This window comes from Camarhynchus parvulus, chromosome 4A (assembly GCF_901933205.1).
Source record: "Camarhynchus parvulus chromosome 4A, STF_HiC, whole genome shotgun sequence".
Lineage (NCBI taxonomy): Eukaryota > Metazoa > Chordata > Aves > Passeriformes > Thraupidae > Camarhynchus > Camarhynchus parvulus.
This window is the reverse complement of record NC_044600.1, coordinates 146,867-174,650: the sequence shown is the minus strand read 5'-3', so window position 1 is coordinate 174,650 and position 27,784 is coordinate 146,867. Positions and strand designations below refer to the sequence as shown.

General features: G+C 37.1%; 1 protein-coding gene across 1 annotated transcript; it reads right to left on the bottom strand.

The window, feature by feature from the left end:
- Positions 1–27,784, bottom strand: LOC115914813 (transmembrane 9 superfamily member 2-like). Its single transcript, XM_030967587.1, has 17 exons — positions 27,554–27,784; positions 27,114–27,181; positions 25,724–25,817; positions 24,040–24,167; positions 23,686–23,815; positions 22,611–22,738; positions 21,310–21,421; positions 19,107–19,186; positions 18,087–18,195; positions 14,782–14,914; positions 13,661–13,780; positions 13,426–13,483; positions 10,383–10,542; positions 9,589–9,740; positions 8,539–8,650; positions 7,949–8,120; positions 1–635 (listed from the first exon to the last, which is right to left on the bottom strand). The coding sequence occupies exons 1-17, from the start codon at positions 27,668–27,670 to the stop codon at positions 568–570; spliced, it is 1,941 nt and encodes a 646-aa protein (XP_030823447.1). The 5' UTR covers positions 27,671–27,784; the 3' UTR covers positions 1–567.

The window sequence follows — 27,784 nt, the reverse complement described above, 5'->3', positions numbered from 1 at the left end:
GAGTTGTGCAGTTTTATTTGAACAAAAACCAGTGTCGATATTTTTAATAAAGTCTACATTACACTAAATGCATGTACATTTGTAAGAAGATAACCTAGTTGTAAAGAAGGTGCAGGATAATATGTACAATCATAGTTTAGTTTAAAAAATTCACATTTTACATAGATTTACTTGACAGTCCTAGGCTTTCGTGGTATATAAATGGTAACCAAAAGAGGTAACAAAAAAACCCAAACTCCAGTCACAAGGAAATTCAGCTGGAGGACTGCATAATGCACTCAATTTTTCAAATAAACTGTTTCACAGAATTCTTATTCGTCCTAAATCAAATTTTGGATATCATTTTTGAACTACTATAATTAACATGTTCAATGAGTATATTGATGTAAACATTTTTGTTTATATCAAAATGGCAATGGTGCCATTTTCTTCAATAAAAATATGCATTTTTTGTTGTGGTCTGGTCTTCCACTTTTACAAATTAGAATAATTACACAGGATGTTTCTCAATACATGGTAAAAATTATCAAACAGCAAGGATATGTTCAAAAGACACTTTGAAGCTTTTCAGTCCACCTTCACAACACTGTAAATCTTACTTACAAACCAGAAGCAGGCAAAAAATCCAATAGTCCCTGAAACAAGAAAGTAATAATGGTTAGTTTATCTTCCAGCTTGCCCTGAGAGAGAAATCTAACATGTACTTCCCAGCAGGACAGAATATAACACTGTAATCCAGCTAACTACCCAGAAAAACAACACTTCTTAAATTTAACAACCCACATTCATCCTCAAGCTAGGTTATTGATTTAGATCAAAGATGACTTTTAGGGTCCAGGCTGCTTCACGTACATTTAAGCCACCGATGACCGTGTTGCCACCACTATGAGCAGGGGCACAAGCACCAATTCAGAAACTGACTTTTATAAACATGCCAAGCCAACCCCTGCCTGATTTTTTTAGGTCTACAACACTTCACTGCCACCTATGAATTATGACACATAACTAGGCCTTGAAAAAATTCACCTGTCCCAGTTTTATATTCATTGTGCTCTATTTATACTTGAGAATAGAAATTTCTTCTTCTGTGTATCCTGTTACTTCCTTTTGGCAAAGGAATGCTCTGAGTGCTACAGCAGCTGGAAGTAAGCAGCAAGTGAAAGCAGCAGTGACAAACCAAAACACTGAATGAGATTAGTATATAACAATTTTCTATTTTTAAACTGATGAAGAAATTTGTGGTTTTCACCGGCAGTCACTTTTATCGGGCAACTGCAAAGACACTGTCCATCACATTTACTTTTAAATTACTTTAAGAACTTGATATGCAAGGAGACAGAGTCCCAATTAATTTAGTCTTCAGCCTCTAAAGGAAGCAATGCTTGTCACACTTTTACTAGTTGTAAACTGCCACAGAGATGTTAACCCTTAACAGACAAAAAAAAGGAAGATCTCAATTGCACTGAGTTCCTTCTCAAAAACATAGCTACATGCCATCCCTGGGACAGCCCTTCCCAGCTCCACTGCAGGCATTCGCAAGATCATGCACTCAGCTCCTTCCAGTTTTATATTATCCTTTTCTGTCTGTACAGCCCATGTTTAACATCCAATTGCTTTCACTATTATGACTGACTTAATAACTAGAAGATTCTTAATGAAGCATTTGGGTTTTTTACATGAGTTGCATTTCTATCTTTCAAACTATATCTTCATATTTCCCAAGCAAACAACCCATCTTGGGATGCTTATTATCTGTATGCCAGTTCTTACATTCCTCATGCTACCATGTATATCTTCAGTTAAAGGCTTTTTGACAGACTATTATTATATGCCACAGATTACCCTTTCCTTAGAAGTTTGCAGTTGCTGTTCTGAAACAGTAGGAGACACCAGATTTATGGCCGTTCATAGGAGATGAGACAGCAACCACACAAAGAATGCAATTCCTTTGTAGGCTTGACATCACTAAGTCTTTGCAGTTCATGGTCATATCCCACTCCTTCCTGTGCCAAATATTCTAATACCAGCATTGTTACTCTAAACCTTACTCTCACAGTTTTGTTCTAATAATGGTTCTCAGTCTCTGCTTCCTGGTTGTTTTTATAAAATAGCTCTCTCCAAGCCTTTTATGGCTTTGAAAGCAGTTTCTTCCAAATGTTTAACACATTAGAGACCTTAAAAATTGATCGGCTGTTCTAGAACAAAAGTGTACTATCATAACAACAATGTACAACTATCCCAAGAATGACAGCTACTGTAGTTTTCTGAGCATGCCACAACTTAATATGGGAACACACTCTAAATCCACATATTTTCCTCCCATCCTTGTTAGTCTGAATCTTTATAATACATCAGTTTTCTATAAAACATTGCCTCAGTCATAACAGAACTTGAAGACTTCACACTGTGAACAAGCATTTTATCTATGAACAGATTTACACAAGTTTCAGTAACATTGATTTTCAACTTCCCCTCCTAAAAAAGTCTGTTTAGCAGATCAAAGACCAAGTACACCCTGCTCATTTTTCAAACTTTATCAAAAATTTTGCCAATGTACTGGAAGCAGAGTAAGACACTTTTTAAGTGGTAATGTTTGTCAGATATCAGATTTGAATCATAAGTTCAGGAGAGAAAGGCAACACTCATCACCAAGACACAGACTTAGGTAGTCCGAACCCTCTCTGGTGAGCGCAGATTCCTTCTGTTGCTACCTCTACATCAATAACTGGGGCTAACCAGCACTGTAATTTCTTCTTCCCTCCTATGAACAAATACATCCTACAAACTCCATATGTGGATAGCTCTAAGGACCAGAAATATCAAAACCAGAACATCAAACTAAAGACCCCATCATCTATCAAAGGTACCTCTCCTAAAGAGCCACTTGATGCTCTAAGATCAGTTTAAAGGCAGTGGCACAAACTAGGTTGAAAACTGGTTATCAACTAGGTTAGAAATCCAACTGCAGATTTAGGAGTGCAAATGAATCACACCAAATCAACTAGGCGGTTTTAGTGCCTTTTTGTTTTTTAATAACATGGGTCAAATAGACTAGAAGCTTCTAAAGGCTCAGGTCAGCAGAGTTGTGTTGACATTGCAACCAGTATTACTGGACAGAAATTAATATAAGGTAAGAGAACATTATTTATTAGGTTCTCCTGAACAGTAGCTTTACCTATGCATGCTTTACCTATCATGGATTGCTTATGTTTGTGAAAAAAAAAAAGCTCAATTTTTGCCTCTATCTTTAAGAACATGAACCACAGCACAGCGCCTGGTTCCACTGAAATTCAGTGTTTTCCCCCTCAGCCCTTGGGATGCTTGTGATTCCATGAACACTATAAGGCCCAAAAAAGGTAAAGCAGTAAAAATGTTTCTGATTTCCTACATAGCAATAAATATCCCAGTCAAAGGGATCTGCAAATGAATAGCAACTGGGGAAAAATACTTCTGAACTAGTGTGGCTTGTCTGAAAATTCTAGCCAGAATGTTTTCCACATTTTCTGCATTTTAACCCATTTCACAAATTTGCCACTTGTTCCAGATCTGAGCACTTCATACTGGATCTTTAGGCTGGTGCTGACAAGTACCACAGGTTTTCAGATTCTCTTTTTAACTACTTTGTCTAAAGCCAATCTTAAAACACAGACAAATGCACACTCTGTTTCCTACACCTGTACCTCTACCCAGTAGAATTGCTATTATTAGTGGCACTAGTTAAAATCCAACCTTGCCATACCACATTGCATCACTTGAAACGTATTTTCTTGAAGAGCATAGGTAGCACTTCAATCTTGACAATTTTTCTAAGCTCATCTTGCACCAAAATGAAAATCATCCCTTATTAAAATGAGCCTCTCATTAGAACAGGAGAAGTATTTAGGTAAGGATTAGATAAGACCATACCAGGATGTTGCTTTTATTTGTCTCTTTCAAAACACATTCACTGAAACCCAAGTTTTGAAGCACTATCAACAAGAAGCACACCTCTGCAGCTCAGGCTTTTCTCAAGACACCAATGAACACAACATGACAGAGAACAGATACCTAAAGGCGTTTTTGGAAAAGCTGTTAAAAAAATTCTAACACTAAGTACTTTAAAAAAAAAAACACCAAAAAACCACAACAACAAAAAAGGCCCAAAAAAGCAGCAAACAAACTAAAACTACAAACGAGTAAAACACCCCACTGGTTGCAAGAGTTGAGGCCATTACATTTATTTTCTGATTAGTCTGAACTCCTTCACATTTTAAGGTTTTTTACATCTTTCACATGCACATCTCTATCAAATGACCCAGCACCAAGCCTAACACCAATTCCTCCAATGAGCCCTTCTAATCCGTTTGTTTGGTTTAATCCAATATAACAAATTAGTTGGCTAGTGTTTACTTTACAGAATCCTAACCATTCACCAACTTAAACTGCATGAAAAAACACCTGAATGGTCTGCATTGAAGAACTCACTGTTGTGGGATAGATCCTTATTTTTCCCCTAAGCAGATGACGTGCATATTTTAGGACTCTACCTTTTAAAATAATCCCTACTATCCTAGGAAAGTGATGCCATCCCAGTGTACAGCAGCTCACTGCATGTCATTTACCATTCTGGGGAGGTACAAGTAAAGGATCTTTTGCAGGAGCCATTTAAAACTCACAAATCCAGATATGAAGATGACTCAAGACACTTCTTTAGCCAAGAAGCAAGATATGTCCAAAAATCCCTTTATATGTAGTGGGGAGACACTAACACCTTCATTGTTTTTTGATGATCTTGTCCTCTGCTTTATATTCTGCTGAATAGTCTGATCTGTAATATATATACTACCACTTTCTGGTACACAGAAACAAGATGCTATACACAAAGCCAGCATCTAACTGAGTAAGGGACAGTTATTAGTAAACCAGGTTAAATTCCAAATTAAAAACAAGGATTATTGCAAAGAATAATGTCAAAATACATTAAGCAGACTCTTCTCTACTCATCTCTTCTAGCTTTATTGTTTAACGAAGAAAGAAGAATTCAAAGCACGAGCAGATTGTAAGAAAGCAAACAGAAAAGCACTCTGCACTTGGCTGATACTTCTCATGTACCTTAAAAGCTCTCTGTATCATACTGGTTTCAATCACCGCACAGTGGTGGGTGCTTCAGAATCTCAGATTCTAAACACAGTCTACCCAGAAGATCAAAACTCAATTTTGAAAATGGCATTAACTCACAAGTGAAAATGATGTTCAAAAATAGAGGTCACTGTAAAGAAACATGCTTTGACTATGTTCAGGATTTTTTTGCCTCCACAAATAAAATACATGTAATAATGTAGCTACCCCCATCCAACCACACTTGTTATTTCTTCAAAGATTAGCTGCACTTTGTACATTAAAATTAAATTGTCTGCTTTAGGTGTGCACACCATCAGATTTCACTGGTCAGATTATATTACTGTCAGTGTTGGTATACAAGCATTCAGTTCCTATTTACTTATTCATTATGATCCCTTTTGAAATGCCCTGGGTAATGCAATGCGCTGCCCCTTGTATTTCTGTCAGAGTTGCTGAGACCTAGTAGGTAAGAATAGAGAAAACCAAGATACCTGACGCTAACTTAAGTGGAACAGCTCAAGGCCCCATTTTGGAAGGCTATTAATGCAAGGCATGTGTAACATTACATTAGCAAACTCCTTCACCTCCAGAAACTGTGAAAAACTGAACCCTTATTTTCTAAAACTATGCCTGCTAAGGATTATTTTACAAAACAAAGCAAAGTTAGGTGCCCACTGTTTGTGCCATTTGTCTAGAACAGTTTACACTTCAGGCCCAAAATCTATCACCTAACTAAATATGGAAAAGAAAGTTATCACAGTATTTTACACTAGCAAGGATTTATTACGTACTCCGTGCATTTGTTGTACTCATTAGCCTTCTAGTGACTAGCTAGTCTATTAAACGTAAAAAAAAAAAAAAGGAGGGCCATGTAGTAGCTTTCCTCATGAGCTACAAAAACAGCACAGGGAGCACCATTGTGGGTTTTTTGCAAAAGAAAAAGACGACGCTGCAAAAATAACTGCAGCACAGTTTATTATTGTACTTCAGGGGTCTCACTGGCCTTCATATCAAGAATGCCAGGATGAGCATATCTGAAGCTTTGAATACCATTTTGGCAGCTGGCATGACAATTTCAATTATCATTTTATATATGAAAGGGACATTTTTATTTCTACCAATTTGCATATTATGTGATATTGAAATTGGCAGGATAGCAACTAACCTACACTAAAACTCAGACACATATTAACATATTTCTTTAGCATAAAAGTAATTAAAACATTTTAGACTATCATTTTTGGGGTTTTTAAAAAGATAGATAGATAGATAGATAGATAGATAGATAGATAGATAGATAGATAGATAGATACTATAGAAGACATCTAGAGCTTGTCTGTTTCACTACAATTTAAGCACAGGTTAAACTGGTAATATGCAAACTTCCAAGTTTGCCTTCTAATAATTAAAAACGAGAAAAATTAACTCCTCCTAGTTTTTTCCCTGCTTCTTTTTAGAACTTTTATTGTTCTTCTTAGAAGAGAGACATTTATAAAGAACAAAAACCAGCAATAAGCAACAGCTACTGTTATTTAATATCATTTCTACAGCATAACTGCTTTTCTCAAACACATACAGGAATTTTCTTCAGGTTTTTATGAAGAGTGGGTTTTTTTGCCTTGTGCCAACCAGTACTAGGAAAATTAAATACATAAGGATGGAAGAGGTCCTTCTCCCCGTCACACTGACAAACTTGAAGTCTCATGTTAAGACTTACCTTCATTACCTATTTCAGCCACTCTTTTTCAACTGCAATTAACTAAAAGATGCATTTCACAAAGCGAACACAATGTAATCACAGCAGCTTTCAACAAACAGGCAGAAGAAGTTAAAAAGTAACAATATAAACTACCACGCCGTCTGCTGAGAAATCCTCTATTACAAATCTTTGGAGTGACTGTCATGGCTGTTTTTATCAACAGCCCATCATATGTGAACAAGCATTTTCTCTAGTTCTGTCACTGCAGTATTTCACGAAGCCGAGCAGTGACACCTAAAAGATCTGACTTCATGTGTTAAATCTACATATACAACAGCAGCAGTATGATGAACACCAAGATAAAACACTCATGGCTATTTTTCAAGGCCAGTACCCTTCAAAGAGCTTCTTATTTCACTAACACATAGTATATTTGACACAAATTTCTCATCAAATCAGCCTCAAAATTATTGTTTCAGTCAAGCAACTATGAACATTAAAATAATCCTCTGGAAGATACTTTGTTTGCATCAGTTAACATCAGAAAAGTTGGACAACCAACACTGGAGAGCCATATTTCAAATTGGTTCCTCCAGTTAAGGTACATTTCCATCATTTTGAAGTGGTTTAATGAGCAAGTAAGACAACTCTAACAATACTAAAACCCTATCTTGTCAACAATCACTTCTTCCCCACCACCAGCCTCCTTCACTTGCTGATAGTGAAAGCTGAAAATATCTTTTATCCTCCATATGCAGAGAGAAATTATCTTTAACTACAGAACTTCTAGAACCAATTATGAAATCCAGAATCAAGTTAATACTCGATATCGATGAAATAAACAAAATACTCGATATTACATAAAATGATAATACTTGATAAAATTAACAAAAACGGGCCTTTGAAAATATAATGGCTTGATATTCAATAAAGGAAAATTAATTCTACCATAAATAAATGTAATTTCAAGTTAGGAAGAAAATGTAAAAAATCTTACTATGCTGTGTGGTGTCACAAACCACGTAAGTAACACCACCTAAAGAGTCATAAATTGTATTTAATATTTCATGTAATCTAAATTTCACCTAATGTTTCTCATTTCAAAACCAGAGCCCTCTATATTAATTTTAGTTTGAACATTGTACTTACCTGTGAAAAGGAAAAAAATCAAGACCATGATCATTGTGTAACCAAAGTATAAAATGGTGCTGGCAGTTCCAGTTATCTGGAGTTTGGAGAAGAAGTAATGGACTGCATAGATAAAGAGATAAACTGCTGTAAAGCTGCTGGTCAAGAACGACCTCCACCACCAGTGATAGTCCTGAAAGAAACAATAAACCCCTTGCTGAGAATCACCATGTAGGAAATGGAGTATAGATAAGATGGTGAAAAATTAACATTGTCTTATGAACACATTTAATTCTGTAAAATTTAGCTCAGTAAAATTCCAACATGGCATGCAGATATTTTCTTTTTTCAAAGTCAGCCGTATTGCTTCCACTACGAAGATGATGAAACTATTCTAAGATAAAAGCTGTTTGGTTTTGCTTATCTGTTGCCAGCAGATGATTTTGAAGCAGAAGGCACATTTCAGAAGAGTGGCTAAGACAGGCATGCCAAGACTGAAAATGCAATCAGTTCATAGTGTCCAGCATTTCACAGTGTACATGAATACCTCACCTGTATTTCTAACATCTTCCAGTTACAAGTCATATCTACATCAGAACTGCAACTTTTACCTCTGCACACAGGTGGAAGTAGCACAGCAAAACTGTAGCCTCTGAGCATGTAATTAGAAGAATTATAAAAACTAGGAACAGGAATCCAAACATATAATACATCTGATGAGACCTAAAATTAAAAACAAATAAAAACACAAGTGTCATTTTTGGTTGTAGCTCTGAGTTAATTCACAATGTCACATTACCAGATTCTGAGTGAACTTGATTGAGTGAAGACGACAATTACTGCAGTACAGGATTTGATAGAAGGAGTATTAATTGCATATTCCCTCCGTGCTTTCCTTTCATAGGATAAAGGGAAGCTAAAGTCCACAATATACCTGTTTGTCAGCTGATTGTATTTTTCAGCACAGTTACAGTACACATTTTTTGAGGACTGATAAAAAAGTTAATCTAATGTATTTGCATTTAAGAACTGGTTTAGAAAACTTCTGTAAGATCTCTCAACCTATACAGATGACACCATAAAAACCTGGCACCTTCAGGATAATATTTCCCATTGAACAACAATGTATTAGACATTTCACGTTTACATTGTGAAAGTAATGAAAGATTGCACTGGTTGAAATTTTTACGCACTGCTTGATTGGGTTTTACAAGATTCAGGAGTGGAGTGGATTGTTCATGGGGAGTGGAGTCTTTGTTCTGCAGAATCCCAAGATCTTGACCTGATTCTGATCTACACAGTTGAAACTGTTAGATCACATTAGTTTCATAAATCATAATATAGTTACACAATGGATTAGGCTCTACCTAACCACAACAGCATGCAACCACATTTGCGCTGTACAGAGCCAGATGTAAAAGATAAAACAAGGCAATAGGACTCTCATATAATACTCTGAAGTTCTCCTTAAGAAAAATTAGTTTTGTAAATTCTAAGCACAGAAATAAATATAAAGGCTCCAGAAATTCCATAAAATTTGCAAAACTATCAAAAACCTTAAAAATTGGTTTATTCTTTATATTATGTGCTTTGGGATGTTCAAATTCACCATACATATTATCAAACCTGTATAAATAGAGGAAAAAAAAAGTGATACTCACCAAATGCTATTCAGAATGAAAAAAAGTTGAATAAAAATACAGCCAAAAGGCAAGATACCACCCATGATGATACCAGGCAATGGCTTTGTGAAAAATGACTGCTCTGGGATTTGGCGAGGAATCTGGTTTGTACGCACTGGATGCTCAATAGGCTGCAGAAAAAAATAATAGAAATAAAAGATGAATTATTACATCATAAATAAGATTACTTTTCCCTAGTATCAGCATATAAATATTTATAAACATAACTATATTTTCATTCATAAGCCATCACACGTTATCAAACAAAAAAATCTACAAACTTGATATCCATCACTAGGAAAAAGCACATGTGCTTTAGACATTCCAACTATGGGCCAGTAATCAAAGCAGAACACAAAATAAATCTGTTCAGTCCTTAGCTAAAAACAAAATAAAATTTAAAAAAATCCAATAACATCGCCTTTTTCTTAGCTGTCTGGCATTACTTCAAACTAGTGAAGTACAAAACTGAAGCCTCTCTTAAGTACTACTTCAAAACTCAGCAATACTACTACTATTGCTGAAGCACAAAAAGCAAGTAAGAGCTCCAAGACCATAATTAAAACCTGATTCTAGTGAATGGACAGAAAAAATCAGTTTGGTATGACATTACAAATACACACTCTGTTTCAATATCAAGACAGTAAAATATCCTTTTACAATCATGGGATCACAGATGTTTCAACCCAACCAGATCCTGTCTAGAACTCTTGCTTCAATGGCTCAATTACAGAGGACAGGTGTATTTCAAATACGTATTCAAAGGACCCTACCCTCTCTTTGAAGCCAAAATAGGCACCAACAAAGGTTAGTGGGACTGAAATTCCAAACCACATGGCAAGAATAGCAACTAAAGTGCCAAAAGGGATGGCAGCTGAGGAGCCTTTCACCCACAGAATGAGATTCATAATGAAGAAATCAGCAAAGACAATCCTGAAAAATTAGATCAGAAAATATATTAGAATATTCAAGAAAGAATAAATATCACTTAGTATTACAAAATGTAAATTAGTTAAAATAAATGTAGCTTCTTTCAATTTTCCAATTTCCCAACAGTCCTAATTTCTTTCACCACTGGTGCAGGTAAAGTAAAAATGCCTGCACCACCCAATGCTTGTAATGTAGGTAATGCAGGGAAAGCCATTATTTAAATAAAGACTCTGTACATAACATCAAAGAGTAACAGAAAGCTGCCATTGAAAAAATCTATACAAAGAATGGAAAAATACAGAATAAATGTAAAAACTCCTTATCTGGACCTTCTTTCCTATTAAAACCATGAATATTTTTTTATTTATATCCCTTATAAATAGTAAATTCCTTCTGAATAAATACAGTGATAGCAAAATCTCCTATTTAGGAAACCCCATGGACTCTCACAACATGGACTCTAATGTGCTGCTTCAGTTTGTGTCAGAAGGGGAACGGGGGATTAAAGAGGGCTCTGCTCTACAAGAGAAATATTTGTATAAGCATGGAGTTACACATACTAAGTAGCCCGTGTTTCTGGAGAATTTAAATAAAGACTGCATCAGTCATGATTTGTCTCCAGATCTGCTTTTCCTTCCCCCCTTAAACACATCTGCCTCATTTTCTAAACATCCTGAACAAAAGCTAGAAACAACTCAGAGACAAGAACCAAGGTGTTGCTGAATCAAGGTGAGATGAAGATCTCGAATATCCCATTCTGAAAATAAAGCAGAATGTTCATTCTGCAAAGGAACTCCATATAAAAAAAGCTTGTGCTAACTGCCATTATTTCTGGATTCAAATATACACCACAGAAAATTCAGCCTCAGAAAGGGTCCTGTAAAGTGCACCACTGTGTGGGTTTTGTTAAAAATAAGTGTTCCTGAGACAGAATTTAAGCTGCCCCAAAGTGAACATGCACCCTGTATTTAATTTAAAAAGGAAGGAGGAAGGATTAGAGCAATAGACAGGCTCCTTTTTTTCCTAGGAGAGGCCTGACTCTTGACAAAACTGCTTGGGGGAATAGACTTGTTCAATAAGCACACCCAAGCGACCCCTGGTGTAAGCATCTTGTTGAACAAAAAATAAAAATAAAATCCATTTTAAAAGTCTTTCTAATCTTTATCATCTACCCAGGCTCATAACATAGACCTCACTTACCCCCTCCACAATTATAAAAAATACTGCAAATACAAACTCCCATCAGTCTACTGAGATTAAAAAGGCCTTGGGCTGTTTATGATATTATGCAAATTCACTGAACTAGCACAGTGTAATCAGGGCATCTGTTCATATTCTGTCAGCCTCAGTCATTTTACTTTCTCTGTGAAACTCAATTTATTTGGGAGTTTAACTGACTAGCACGGTATTCTTTCCATTGATATATATTTTCTTCTTTCTCCCAATAGCATCTAAATGACAGCAGGGAGACTGAAGCACATTCTGTTAAGAAGTAAGATTTCTCACAGAAATACTAGACTTGATTGTTAACTTGTTTAATTTGATGAAATTCTGCTTTACTTGAAGCCAAGTCATGTTTTATTCATTCTGAGGCTTTGGGGGGGGAAGAAATACCTTAAGAAACTTATAATATTTTCTTCCACTTTTGCCACAAATACTTGCCAAGGGATGACTTCATGTACTCAAAGTTGCAACCAATAAACACGGAAGACTTGCAGAAGAAATGAATTTCTGCTCCCTCTCCCCACTAATTCTCAAAAAAAGGTCATAAGAGCTACGAGAAAACAAAAGGTTGAAGTGCTATTGCCCTTCCCAAGCAGGACAGTATTGCCCACATTATACAGTATGATACACACTACAGCCACATCCCAAACTGGACACCACCTACATTCATGTAACATTATAGATACATATTATAATATTGGCTTTTTGCAAATATTAAAATGGATTCTATATGTGTGGTGCTAAGGTAACTTTGCTATAAAGATATCGTTTTTATTTCTGTTGTTAATTAAGCTTAGACACAGTAGTAAAATAGCTGACATAAGTATGCTTGTGTTCAAATGCCTGCTTGGATGGGATAACATCCAATGCACACAGGATAAGGACACCTGCTACAGATATGCCAACTATCAGCACTCACAGTCTGAAGAAAGCATGGACCAAGGCCCAAACTGGAAGTGATAAAGAGAAGGAGCTAAAACCAGAGCCAAGAAATACACATGCTCTAAAAAGGTGGAAGGGCCATGTAAAATAGTTCCTGGAATATGTAAACTAGTTTGAGGAAAAGTTTACTATGCATAATTGTTTATGAATATGTAACAAGCTGATGCAATAGAAATGGTATATAAAGGGTGTTTTCCAAAATTGCAGGTGTGCTCTTGGCTGAGTGCCAAGACGCATCCAGCCATAACATCTTTGCTTTATTGTCTTTGTCTCCTGTTGTCATCTATTAAACCCTAAATTTTTACAGGAGAGTGAACCATGTTTTTCACATGTAAAAAGATTATAACCAGAATCACCCAGTATTGCAGTACCAAACTGGAATTACCCCAGCACTGGGCCCAATGTTCTGGCGCAGTGATTCCCAAAGGCTGTGACACAACCTTGCAAGAGAGTTGCCTCATTCCTCCTACCCCCGCACCTGACAAAAAAACAAGAAGCCAAGAAGCTGTGTTCCAGCTGTGCCAGGCTCCAGCTCCTCAGAATTCACTTTTCTTTATAGTCACAGATAGGCAGTGCACAAAAGGAACAGCAGCTTGGGAGTACCATACACGAAGTCACACAGACAAGCATCGTAACAATTGGCTTTTCCCCAACTCCTTCCCACTTCTGATTCATTTATACTTAAGAATAAAAGAAAGAATGAGGGGAAACAATACTAACCCAGGGCACAGCAGAGCTGTAAGCAAGACATTGGTCTTCCACTTCTCACCTCTGAATGCTGTAGAGAAAAAGTAAAAACAATTTCAATGTCAAGACTTTTTCCAACTGTTTTGCAGAATGGCAGCACGAAGCAGATACACTGTCTGAGACACCAGCTCCAATTGGAGGTATATATTCAGCCCAGCAATTCTGAATCTAACAATTTGTGTCACATTAAATAAATGCATGTACTTACTCTTGTACATTCTAGCAGACACATAACCAGCTGGAGTTCCAAGTAAGACCCACAATACAACTGCACAGGTCATCAGAGCACCACGGTTGGCAGGAGAAAGGAAACCAAGGCAAGCTAGGACTAAAGAAACAAAAAGATTTAGTTATTTGTGGACACATGTCAAAATATCCCTGTAACACAGATCACTGTGAAGGTTTATCCCTTTCACTACCACATATTTAAATGAAGGCTGAGTGCCTAAGCTCCTGTACAACCTCATCACATAAACATACCCCAAATGGTACTGTTTTGTTCAAAAGCATTACTTTCACCTCATCTCTTAAGTAGAAAACTTCTCATAGCCAAAACGCTGAAAAATAAAATGCCACCATCCATCAAAAGCATTTTCTCTTGCCACCAATTTCTTTCTATACTACCAAACTGATTGTGCAGGAAACTATCATTGCTAAGCAAGATAGAGAGTTCTGATCAACAATGACAGACAAGCCCATCAAGAAAATTCTAGTAATCTTACAGTATCATGCAATAAATAGAAAAAAGCAGCTCCCCTATGAAAGACCAAAATCTGAGTTAAACCTGGAGAACAAAATTTGAAAAGATTCTTCTTTTGTACTAAGTATCAGTGTACTTTCCAATTCCACTGTACAGTAAGAAAAGGAATGCTCATAAATTTTACAGATAACCAATAATAAAATAGCATCTTGTAACAGGTTACAAAATCCCATGCATATACAGCTATTTATGGTAGGCTATCATTATCTCAACATTGTGTCAGTACTATTTCACTGGTGTGCACTCTTGCTCATATTTATGTATGGCTGCAGCCTCATGTCAAACATATTGGACAGAAAAGGTTCCCAGAACAAAGAAACTTGTAAGAAGGAAGTTTGACGTCTGAATTCATAAAGAATCAGCATTAGCCCAGATATCACAAAGTTTTCAATGACAACGCTTACAACAGCCTTACTAAAGCTATCTAATTACTGTTACGAAATTGCCTTCATATTTTATGTTACTAAAGGAAGAACTCTATTTCCAAAAGAAGGACTTCTATATAATAATATTGCATCTTTCTTACTACTATTACACTACATACACATCACCTTAATGAAATTACTTACATAAAGTAATAAATGTCATAATGAAAATTTGGGTTCCTTGGCCCAAAAAGACAGACAGTAACATTCCCTTCCTTGGAGGTCTAAACACATCTCCATGAACCAGCTTCCAGCCAAATTCCTCTTGGGCATCTTCCTGTATAAAATCAACAATGTCTTTAGCAGCAATACATAATGCAGTAGTGAATTAACACAAACAAGATGCAAAATACATATTTAAATTTTGATTAGCTTCCAGTTAAGATCCAAAGCCAGACTAATGCATTTGATTCATCACCCATGGATTTTATAACCCCCTAATGGTTCAGTGAAAAAGGCAAGATTTATGAAGAAAATACTCATCTCCTAAAGCAAGAAAAAGCAAATGTAATTAGTCAAACCGTAGAAAATCATTCTAAATTTAAACTAAAACAAAGCATTTAATTTAGTTTTAACTTCAATCTAGTTCATGCAGTTATTTTTTTCTGTTTTGATTTCAAAGTCCATTGGTCTCAATGACAATACTGGAAATGAATGAAACTGTCTCTGTACTCCAGAAGGAAGTAAGGAAGTTCGCACCCTGGAATCATGAGGGACAAGTACAAACACTCTGGCCCACTGCCAGATGTGAATGGATGAAAGGATGGAATCGGTAGGGGGAAGCCTCAGTCCAGTGGCTTTAAGGAACCACTGCTGATGAACAAAACTTTTCAATAAAGTCACTCAAAACAGACACCTCCTCTCACAAAAAACAACCAGACAACAAAACTAATGCACACAACCACAGATAATCAACCCCACAAGAAGACCCTCTACTCCTCATAAAGTTAAAAGCTTCAGGTTCCATTCAGTGTAATACTGAGTTCAGTTCAAAGGTCTGCTTATCACTAGAATTAAAGCTTGCCAAAAAACAGGGGAAGAAAGAAAGCAGATCACACTAGTGAATGACATACAGATGATGTAACTTTTCTTTTTCTGGAAGACTGTCGTTGCTTTCCCCACACTGACACCTCTGCTTGCTAGAAATTACTCTCAGAAGGCTGATATATGAATACAAAAAATGAAAACTATTAAACACAAGATAACACTGATTAAAATACAAAACCACAGCCTATACCTGATAGAAAATTATACCAGATATCCAGGTATAATTCCAACACATCAGTGTTCTTCCAGCAAAGAAAGATTCATTTGGTCAAAGAAGCATAAATACAAAACTGAAGTCTGAACTTGAACTACTTGTGATAATAAGAAAATTGTTGAGGTAAGACAAAATAAAGGTTTTTCCCAGGTAGCTGTAAGTAAGGAATGGAAGAGTTGCAAAGGTTACCACCTGAAGCAAATCTCTGTTTCCAAAATGGTAAACACTAAACAGGAATAAACGCTATTAGTACTTCACTTCCTCATAGAACACAGAATATGTTTACAGATCTGAAATGACTCGTACAGAATCCTTGTCAACAACTCATCTGGGAAATGCACTCAAAATACACCTTCTGGTTCTAATGTGAACTTTAAAACAAATAGCCACATGGTAATTATCTTCATTTAAGAAATAAAGGGAAACCATGTATGGCAGATTGAGACCCTTGATTTATCCTATATAAGCCTATGCGCCACAGTTTGTCTCAAAGCTTTGTTTTTTAATTAAGTTCTTTTATTACTGGCTAATTAGCTAAGAGTCAGAGTATTTTTCAGACTTCTATTCAAAAAATTCAGCAGTATTTCATACTGCTAACCTTACAACATAATGACAAGAACTATACAGCTAAGCCAAGTAGTAAGCTGTATTTTAGAGTTTCAAACAATATCAGAGCTCTAAACTTTTCAAAGGTGCCGTAATCCTCATCTTACTCATTAATTTAGCTTAGTGCTCAAAACATTCTAACGAAGATTCAAGTCCCCTACATTCAAGCAGTCATTACAAAGATTTTAAGGGAAAAAAAAAACAAAACAAAAAAAACCCCAAACAAACAAAAACCACTTTACCTCTCACTGGTGAAAACATACTGACATGAGTTCTCTTCAGTTCAGGAATCCTCTCTTAGTCACAAGACCCTAAAGTAATCTAATGATTTCTGAACACTTCATTAATGAATGTCTCACTAAATCCACATCACACTAAAAGCCAGTTAGCATCAGCTGAAACATTAAATGCACATTCTAAGACCACAATCACTGGCCGGTGCATCGATCTCTTCTGAAGCACAATCAGCAGCATCCCTTAAATGTGAGATACTACTTTGCTTCTCTGCATCTTCTTCAGCCAACGTCCTCTTTTGCACAATTACTTCACACCTTTTTAAATAAGCTCCTTAAGCTGCAACACATTTTTAAGTCCCTCACACCTGGCAAGAAAATAAAAAACTGTGGCTTTCTGAAAGTCACACCTATCCCTGATGTTACTTATAAAAACTCATCAAGTTTCTACAAGTCTTGCTCTTTATCACATTAAAAATGATCAACTAATAAAGACAACACAGTATAAAATACTGAACACAATTTAATTGAGAGATCAAATAAAAGCCTCACAAAAACTATCAGTTAAAGGATGTGAGAAAAATCATTCCACTTTAAATCACTGTCTGGATTTCCATTAACAAAAGATATCCAATATTAAAACCACAAAGAAGAACAGAAGTATTTTCACACAGAATTCACAGTCAATATGAAACATTTTTGTGCATTTTGAAGTATTTCTTTAACCAGATGGAGAGCAACAAAAGTGAAAATTCAAACCTTTGTTGCATCTGACATTACTTCTCATCTTTGAGTTGCAGATACCACTTTTACCAATGAGAAAAAGGCTGAGTAAAAATTACTCTCGGTCTACTGGTCAAGTCTTTCCAACTCACAGTTATATTCACTTCCACTATGGAAACCTGCAGCTTTCCCATTTTAAAGAGTACATATCTCAAAAGAACTCACAACAGGTTCAGTCGGATAGCAATTTAAACAAACTACACTCAGTTTAAAACAGCAATTACCATGGGAATTGTATTTACAAATAAAATAAGATATCATTTACGCACATACCAAGTAGCTCTAACACAGCTACAGGTCAGAAGTTGTGTTGCCCATGAAGTGCAATATTATGATCTCCTACCTAAACAAAGTAATTCTACCACAGTTTCCAGCCACAGGTAACATCAATTTGTATCGGCCTATGTTAATCAGAGTATCTCCAATAATTTTTAACCCCCAGAGATACTAGCATGTATCAAACTCATCATAGTTATACATCTCTCTAGACTGTACTCAAAACTAAGAGACAGACATCACTACGGACAGAAAAATGTGCTCATGTAAAACCTGTACATTTTACTCACAGAAGAGTCAATCTGGTTGTATCTTGCAATATCTTTATGAAGAGTCCTCAGAATGATCATAGCCACCATGCCAGATAAGAACAGAACAATTACGAGGGAATTCATTATACTGCAGATAAAGAAAATGTCAAACTTTGAATCCAGTTATTCAGGTTTCAGGAGATGCATCAGTTCATACTACATGTACAGCTCAGATCTGAGGAAAAGCCTTAGATATTCAGACCTTCCAGTATTTTCCCATTCAGAGAAGGGGAAAATAAAGGCACACGATTTAAAAGCCTGTGACTTAAGAGACAGAAGTGAGTAAAACAGTATTTCATGATACCTTCCTAATTCTGAACACAGGTACGTATTGCTTTTCTTTATTTTCCTCCTTATATAGCTGAGAAGTAATTTCCCTGGTGAAACAGCTACAGTTCTTAAAGCAGACTATCAAGTAGGTTTTATATCTATCAACCAGTGAAACTGATTCTGTGACATTAATATTTTGTAGAGAACAATTTATTTGGATTAGCCTTTACAAGATTTACATCGCAAAACATTAACACTTCAACACAAATTATATACTTACTTAGTATAATTCCCATGCTATGGAGGGAAACAAAATAAGCAAGAGTTTTTCACATACATCTTTTACTCATAAAAAAAGACCTTTTTACTGTAAGCAGCTGCTGAGTACAAAACATGCAGTATATATACATGTACCTCTCACTTGGCAGTCAAAGCCAGACAGTAACAGAAAGAACACTGCAGAGCTGCAATGACTCAAAACTTCTCCAGAATGGAGATAATAAAGTAAAAAAAAGCGAACTGTTTTCCTTTTGGATACTGTTGATGCATTCCTTTCACAAAATGCAGTAATACAATTGCTCCCAAGAGATGAAAACTTAATTCACATATGAAAGCAAAAAGTTTTCTTGACTGAAAACCTACAGACATTGTTCTATCTCCCTAGAAGTACAATTAAGAAATCTTTGTGTTCCCTCGCAAGATTACTCACTGAATAAATGCAAATCTTACCTAAACCACTGGATGTTTGTATGCGGCATGGACTCCAAAATGTAGTCCCACCTGGAAGCCCACTTAATATTATTTTTTTCCTATAAGGAAATGAAACAGTAATTAATAGAAGCAAGTACAAGTTTGTTGAAGTCTCCAAGAGGAAATAAGCATACCACATCTCTTCCCAAACCTTCCAGTCAGCATTCACTTCTAAGCTTGGTATCAACCCTGGATGTAAGATCTCTCTTGCATTAATTCATCTCTAGAGATTCTAAAAGAGTGAATTTTCATTGAAATCTCCTATCATCATCTTCTCCCTTTAAATTAGGCTTCACTAAGCCTCATCTTTCCATGATTTGGGATGTAGCGGCCTGCAGATCCCAACAGCTGAAAAACAATTATGACATTACTACAAGATTTTCCCAGCATAGCACACTGATCTTGAAATTTCAACTTTGTCAAACATACTCCAGAGAAAAATTCCAAGGGAAGCTAGAAATATGTTTTTCTAATCACTTTTGACGGATTTAGCACAGGCTTCTTCACTCTCTGCCATAGTGTTGGCTGATACAGACTATTTTCCAGTCTGATTCCTGGCACACAACTTTCATTTCCAGATATTCCTGTGATGGACCTTCATGTCTACAACTGAGGACTGACTCACAAGCCTTGTCCTCCCCATTTATTTATTTTTATTTGTTCTCTTTGGATGAACACATATGTTGACCTGCTACCAAATTCTATCCCCTGACAGGCATGAAGTTCTGCTCAATTTCTTCATTTACTCACAAGGTGCTAGGTTTGCACAGCTAAGTACCAAACTGCTCTCATACTTTTATTTTTGTACACTTGTGTACTAAACATTACAGCCATGATGATGCATACTTTTCACACAGTGCTAAATACCTTGTCCATGTCAGTTAGTCAAAGCAGACACCATAACTTTTTCATCAGAAGTATATTAAAAAGGACCATAAAACAGGTATATATTTAAGCTTTATGTAGTCAGGCTTACTTAAACTGATGTTCTCCTATTTAAAAATGCTTCTCACTGACAAACACTCCACTTTCAAGTTATTTTGAAACTACTAATAAAAAGTAAAACACACACGGTATTATTTCAAACCAAGGCTTATGGATGACAGAGAGAATACGCAGTTTTGAAGCGCCACCTGCTGGAAGTATCCAAACCCACTGGATGTGAGCCTTACGTTCTCCATGTCAGGGAGAAAGAGTGTGGGTATCCAAACACCTCACCCATTTGTGCAACCAAAGTTCATACTGAAGTTCTGAATCACAATTTACCTCAAGATTTAAACACAAATGTTAATGAAAGAAGGCTCCTTCATGTAGGAAAATCAGAGTTGAAAGAGGATTGGGTGTCTCAAGGGAAAAGTGACAGGCTACAGAGCCTTGCACCTCAAAGTCACGGGTTCAAATCAAATTCAATTTGGCAGGATGAAAGCTGTTGCCATATCACGGCTGCTTCACTGTCTGTACAAAACAAGCTTGTGGTCTCAAGCCAAACCCTCTAAGACAGGTGTGTTACATCAGAAAAACCACGTTTTCAGGACAGACTGAAACAGAGGTACCAAGATTTGAAGTACCTTGAATCAAATTATAGTCACACCCTCAGGAGGCTCACCTTCCATGCTGGGGTAAAGACCCATTTGCCAGAAGGAAACTTCTTCCTAACTCATTACAGGCTGAATAGAGCATTACTGTATTAGCAAACATTAGCATATTAATTGTAAAAAAATAAATGATCACCTACTCAAGAAAAAGCCAGTGCAAAAAATAAACACCACACAAAATGAGACAAACCCTGCAACTTCATAAGATAAAACTTTACAGTCAACATTTAACAAAGAAAATGTCCCCAAATATAAACTGTTATTTAACATAAGACTCTCAGCAGCCTGACTGAAATCTGAAAGCAGAGTTTACCTCAAGGAAGACAACTCTTCCAGTTATACAATCTGCTAATTTTCTATTAGTAATAAAACAGGGGGGGAAAAAGGCCTTCAGTTATATTTTCATAGTGTCACTTAAGTTACAAGAACAAAAAACGTGTTAAGATTTTCAGAAAAATACTTCACAAGACCATTCTTACAGAATTTACACTGCTGTAATCCACTTACAGCTATTAGAACGTTATCCAATTGCTCTGATTTCATTCTTTTGTGGAATTACATATTCATGTAGCAGATTTAATACTTACTTCAAATGTCACAGAGTAGGTGTAAACCAAATTCAGTTTATTGGTGAATTCTCCAGGAATCTCCATAGGTGGGCCTTCACAGCTTAGGTTGTTCTCATCTGTATGTTTGTAACTAACAGGGAAAACAAGTTAAATAAAATTTTTAAAAACTTCAATTTTCTTCAAAGAAATTTAGCATTGTGATCCAACCACAAATACTCCCCATAAGGAGAGCTTCAAGGTTGAAGCAAAGCACCTGGTCAGAGAATGACAAAATTAAGGTTATGTGCAACCTAACTGCCCCCTTGTGGTCTGCACTGCCAGGGAAAAGGGAAATTCTCATTTTTCAGCCATTCAGGATGCTACTGATAAAGCATTTATGAAAAAATGAATAAGATGGGTAGAATCTTCCTGGCACTCATGGAAGGAATAAACTTGTATAGCAAGCATAATTCACTAAAAAACCACTGTACCTTCGCAAGAGAAAAACCAAGTACAATCAAGTCATGTTGTACCAAGCATGTCTGTATGACTTCAGAAACTGCAGTAGTGTAATTTATTAACTTACTTAACCTCTATAGAAAAGAGAGAAAAGTTTAGCTATAAAAACCTACCTAGTTTGAAATTTTATAACTGGGCTGCAATTTTCAAATATAGATAAATATGAACTGTAAATGAACAGATTGACCAGAGGCCAAAGTAGTTGCTCCAGTGTTCTTCTGACCTCTGAGTTGCTGCACCTCCACTCTGGTCAACACAAAAACAAAGCAGCTATTGTTCGAGAAAATCAGTTAGTCTTCCTAGGAAATTAGTTGCTGTCATTCAGTTCTGAATAGCAGTGTTAACATGGTATTTCAACTATACTTCTGTGTACAAACTTATACAGGAAAAAGAACACCTGTACATTCATCCAAAGTACATTTGGGAGACAGGTAACAGATCTGACATGGGAAACTGTTACTTAGTGAAAGGGTGTTTCTCAGTGTATCTGAAAACATACACATCCAGATACAAATCAACCAAAACACGAAAAAGGCTCTGTTGTTTGGGTCAGGTTCTAAAAGTCTGTGTAAGTAGCTTCTCCATCACAAGGGACTTTGGGAAACACTTTAAAAGCAAAGTTAAATGACATTTACAGTTGTGGAACTGTCCTTGTAAACAGCTCCAGACATAAACCAGCACACTGAAAGCTTTACCAGAAGTCAGAATAACAAGTTACTCAGAATTTATTAACTCAAATAACATCTCTAAGGAACAGTTCTCTCTGGAACTGCTGTTAGGACTCCAGAGTACCAGAACCTGATGCTTTAATGCACAATTACCTTTGTGGTCTCAGTCTTGCCATCACCAGTCTTGCACCAGGCCAGTTTTCATCCTTCCCGCTGTGGTACATGATTGTTATGTCAACGTGGTTGAAGAGGTAGAAAGTGTTCTTCTTGTTAAACTCTGACTACAAAACATGATCAGGAGACTGAGCAACTTCTCCAACAGGAGAGGGCGCAAGAAGTCAAGAACTTTATCATGAGACATGAAGGAGCAACAAAGGCAAACACTTCAACATTAATATACCTGTATAAAAGATCACTTTCAACAGTCTGGGGAGCTTGAGGAGTAACTGAGTTGGAAGGTCACTGTAGATAGAGTAAACTGAACGTGCATGATAAATGCAACACTTCAAAGAAGCATCAGACCAACTGCATACAAATTAACTGACGGCACTGCACAAAAGCAGCAGGTCAAGTGGTAGAGCAGAGTCATGGGAAGTTCTCTCCTCACCAAGAGGAGTGCTGTCCCTCACCCAGGAGGGATAAAACTATCACTACTATCTGTAATTGTACTAGTTCACAATGGATCGCCCAGGATGACTGACACATTTCCAACTGTCAACATAATTTTCTCTGTCACAGCTGTGTTTATAAACCTTCAGCCACCTGGGAAAACCCTGACACATTTAACTTGTAAACTGTGCTAGATATGACTTTTGCAACTAGAACACAGAGCTCATTTCTAGGACTTCACTAGAAAGCCTCTATCTGATACTGATAAAAGAGCATCTTGCATGTGAACACGAAAGACAAAAAGTGAATAGGTACTAGGATGGATACACATGAAATTTCAGAATAAAGCCTCAAATTTTTAAGGCTTTTAAACACCCACACCATTCTTTTATAGCTTTATTAAACATATATTAGTTAAAGACCTCTAAGAACATTTTATTTGGAAAACTGTATCAGTGAGTCACTGCACACACAAGCAGCACTCAGCTCTGCCAGTGCCCACAGTCGGAACATTAAGCATGGTTACAAACACATCCGTTCTTTCTCAGGAAAACAAAGCCTGAAAGTAAAACCACAAATGAAACCACCCTATACTAACAAAGAAAGTTCCACCACTTACATTTATAACACAAGCATCTTTAACTCTACCATCTGGAGTAACAAAACATCCTATTGGAAATCCTGGATTACAGTATTTTTGTCCATCTTCCACATCATAACACCACGTTACAGGCATGTTATCGATAATCCTAGACAGAAATCATCAAAGAACACGTCCTCAGAAAGGGGTACATCTCACTTCACAGTGACATTTCACATTCATGTAACGCACACACTTTTCAGTAATGCCTACAAGATGCACAGTAGAGAGACAATTATCACACAAAAGGAAGAAAGCGACAACTTAAAATATAGGTAACAAATGTCCAAAAGCAGAAAATAAACCCAACCTCAAGCATATGTCTTGGCTTACCAGTGATGCTGATAATTCAATTGCATTCCTTTCTTCAAAAAAGCCAGTTTGCTTTTATCAGCACTGTTTCCTGGGTCATATGATCTTGTACAAACCTTCTTGCAAGTTTCTTGCTTTTTAAAAGTGAACTGTTAAAAAAAGCACACAAAAAAAAAGTCACTTCAATTTTGCTTGAAAGATCTTTTAGCATTTTGGGTTTTTTCAGGTAAATTAGGGAGGTGTTTTTTTTAACTACTTTAGCTCCTTACTGTAAGTTTCTGAAGGATAAACCCTGAGAACTGAAAATTGAAAATTAGTAGAAAAGGTATTGCTTTTTGTTTTACCAGTTTGTTTTATTTTGATAATTTCATCATGGGCTAAAACAGACTTTCACTACACCATTCTTGAATGTCTCATGTTAACTTTAGCTGGCTTTCTCCATGACAACCAAGTTAGATAAGGCTGCCAAAAACACAAGTTGCACAATATCTAAGCGTCAAGCATAGACATCACCTAACACAAACACACTCAAATTTGCATCTTCAACTTCTAACCCGGTTAGTATTTACCTGTTAGTGAGCTTAAAGCATGACTGAAAATTCTAATATTATTAAGGCCCAAATGCTAACCAGGAACAGCACTTTTTAATTACTGTTGTGTACAGCCATTTCAAACAGCTATTCACTATATATCCAGTCGAAATGACCCATCACGCTACATATTTAAAAGCTTCTTGTGACCACTAGTCATAACACTTAAAATTACATTAGCTCAGACAATCAAGGAGATTTCTAAGAACAGTTCATGTAAGGGAGAGGGCATCACCTACTTAACAGACTAATGAAAAGATGTGATCAGGTCCCTTAAGACTGAGTAGCAGCACTGCTGCCTCTTTTTCTCACAGGGGTTTGGATTATCTAGCAATTGTCACACACGCACATAGCACAGTCTTCAGCTTAACTGGCAAAGCCAACTCTGGAAACTGTATTTGAACACCACACAGCTCTCAAACACCAAGAGCCACTGTTTGACCACAGCTCCTCCGCTGCTAATAACTGTCCTAAGTTGATGGCACAGCTTTTTAGATATGCTACATTTGGTCATGGCTAATGCAGGGCATGATACAGAAAAATACCACATACCCAACTCACAAAATATTTCCATACATTTATTTTACAGAAGGTTCCAAGTGATATGCATCAACACTGAAAAATATGGTTTCCAACAGCAGATGATAAGTATGTACAAGCAGAGAAAAGCTCCAAGAGAGCCATAACCCAATTTCCCCTTCCTACTCTGGAAGCTGCCCAATACTACAACCAAGTATACAAAACAGTTCCTGAACTATCACTTTATAGTCTCCAATGTTACATTTAATAAGCCAGTTATTTCACCTAGCACACCTTACATCCAGCTATTAAATAACTACCTAAGATATAGTTTCTGGACTTCTCTACCACAGAGCAACAGGCAAGAAGGGTGATCACTAGCTCAGTTTCCTAACTGTAATTAACCAACCTAAGATGCCTTTGGGTTGGGAGGAGTTTTACTGGGTTTTATTACACGAACTCCATAGTGGTTATATTAAAAATATAAACAAAACTAATCACCCAGTCATCACATCTTCAGCTATGTCTATGGATTACAGCCATCAGAACAACGGCTATCAAATTTAAACAGGATCAACTTCAAGGGACAAAATAACCTTATATGGAGACGATGCTATTCTCTCCCCAAACAGCACTTGTCCAAGATTTTCTGATGGTCTTTTCTCTTCCTTATCTTGACAGAAGTCAAAACTGGAAAAAAGTAGCAAAGGTTCCCTTTTACTTTGAATTGACATATAACTGTAAATACCAGCCTAAAACAAATTCTTAAATTATGCCCTTAGTAATTTTCATGATTTTTAACAGTTTAGCCACCGGTAATTAAAAATCTGAGAGCCTTTGCAAAGAAACATGATGTCTATTTTAATATCAATTTCAACCAATACATATTCCAGCATATCTTTAACACAATGGTTAAAGTTGCACGATGGTTAATTCACCCACCCTTTTCAAATGGCAATTTAAACAAACAATAGAATGTTTCATTTTGTGGGAAAAAAAGGCACTGTGCTACAGACTTTTCGCATGCAAAAAGTTTCTGAAAAACTACACTCCTTTCTTAAAGGAATATTTACAAATAGCATTTAACATGAAACACATTTCAAAGAAGGAAAGTGTTTTTAGTCTTATAGTGCCACACTGCCAAACAGCATTCACCAATTCTTTTCAGATACATACAGCTTGAAACTGCTGAATATGGGAGAATGTAACCCTTCTGGCTTTGCACTGAACACAGGTAGCAGCACATTATGTTAAAAAGCACCAAGATAACAACAAACAAACTCATACTAATCTTTGGTACATAAGTACTTTTCCTCAATCAATGGTCCTAATTCACTGGCTTCCATAAAGTTTAATAGAAATAGAGATGGAGGATTGCTTAGCTAGTCTTTCATCTTACTTCTACTGCTGCACTGCCCAGGGAAACAACTAAAATACCTGCAAGTTTTATTTTCTGTGCCCAGCAGCAAGACTGCAAATCATATTGTTTATCATCGCTTTGTAGGCCTATAAATATCTGGAAAAGCAGGTAGAAGTTTTCATATAAAAGAATCAAAATTAAACAAAACCAAAACCAACAAACCAAGAATTAGCTACAGAGCTTTGGCAAAAAACCAGGAACTTAACAGTGACTGGTCTCTGAGTTTCTTTCAATTATCGGGGGAAAAAAGGAACTCAAAGCATCTTATGTCCTAGATTTGCCTAGCAGAAAAAACTTTCAAATATGTCAAACAGTCAACACTAAATCTTGTACTCAGCTCAAAAAAATGCACCCATAAGAGACCCCGCAGCCTTTTTTTAAACAATAACTTAGGACAGTCAGGTGGCACAGGTGTGGCCTTCATCCTTCCCACCCTCTTGTACTTAATTCCTGCCACTGAGCACCGGATTCACTCTTCCATCCCTACAGCCACAATACTGACACCCTTACAGTAACAGAAAATCGTCTTTCCAAACACTTCTGGAAAAGTATTGGGATGTACTTACGCATCATATTCGTACGGCAGAACTGATTCAACAGAGTCCAGCCGGTTCACGAAGAGCTCAATTAGTGACTGAATCAGGAAAGAAGAAAAAGCATGAAAATACGGACTTTCAGAAACAAACGTGTGGCCGATAGGAAACGCCAGGCTAACTAGCAAATGCTGCTATCCCATGGCGGAGTTACCCTTGGCTGCTGACAGGCCCCGGCCACGCCAGGAAGAAGGAGCTAAGGGTCCTCCCAGTGCTGGGCTGTAAAGTTCAGCGGGAAAAAGGAATACCAGCTAGGGGTGTCTGTCTTCCCGGAGCAGAGGTTGCCGCCCGCAGGAGGACACCTATGAGCAGCGGGATTGGGAATACCCCGCGGAGTCCCCTCGCCGCGGGTGCCCCCCGTGGGGCAGAGCGAAGGGATGGCCCACGTCGGGCCCTCCCGTACGGGCTCTCACCTTGCAGCTCTCGGTCTGCTCGCTCTCCTCACAGAAGCTGACAGGCGCCAAGCCAGGCAGGTAGAAGGCGGCGCCGAGAGGCGCCACCAGCAAGAGTGCGGCAACCAGCAGCCTCATCTTGCAGCCTGGACGGGCAAAGGCACCATGAAGCGCAGCTGCAGCCCCGACCGCCCCGGGCAGCGCCTTGCGGAGGCGGCCCCAGCACAGGCGGAGGTGGAGGCGGCGGCAGCG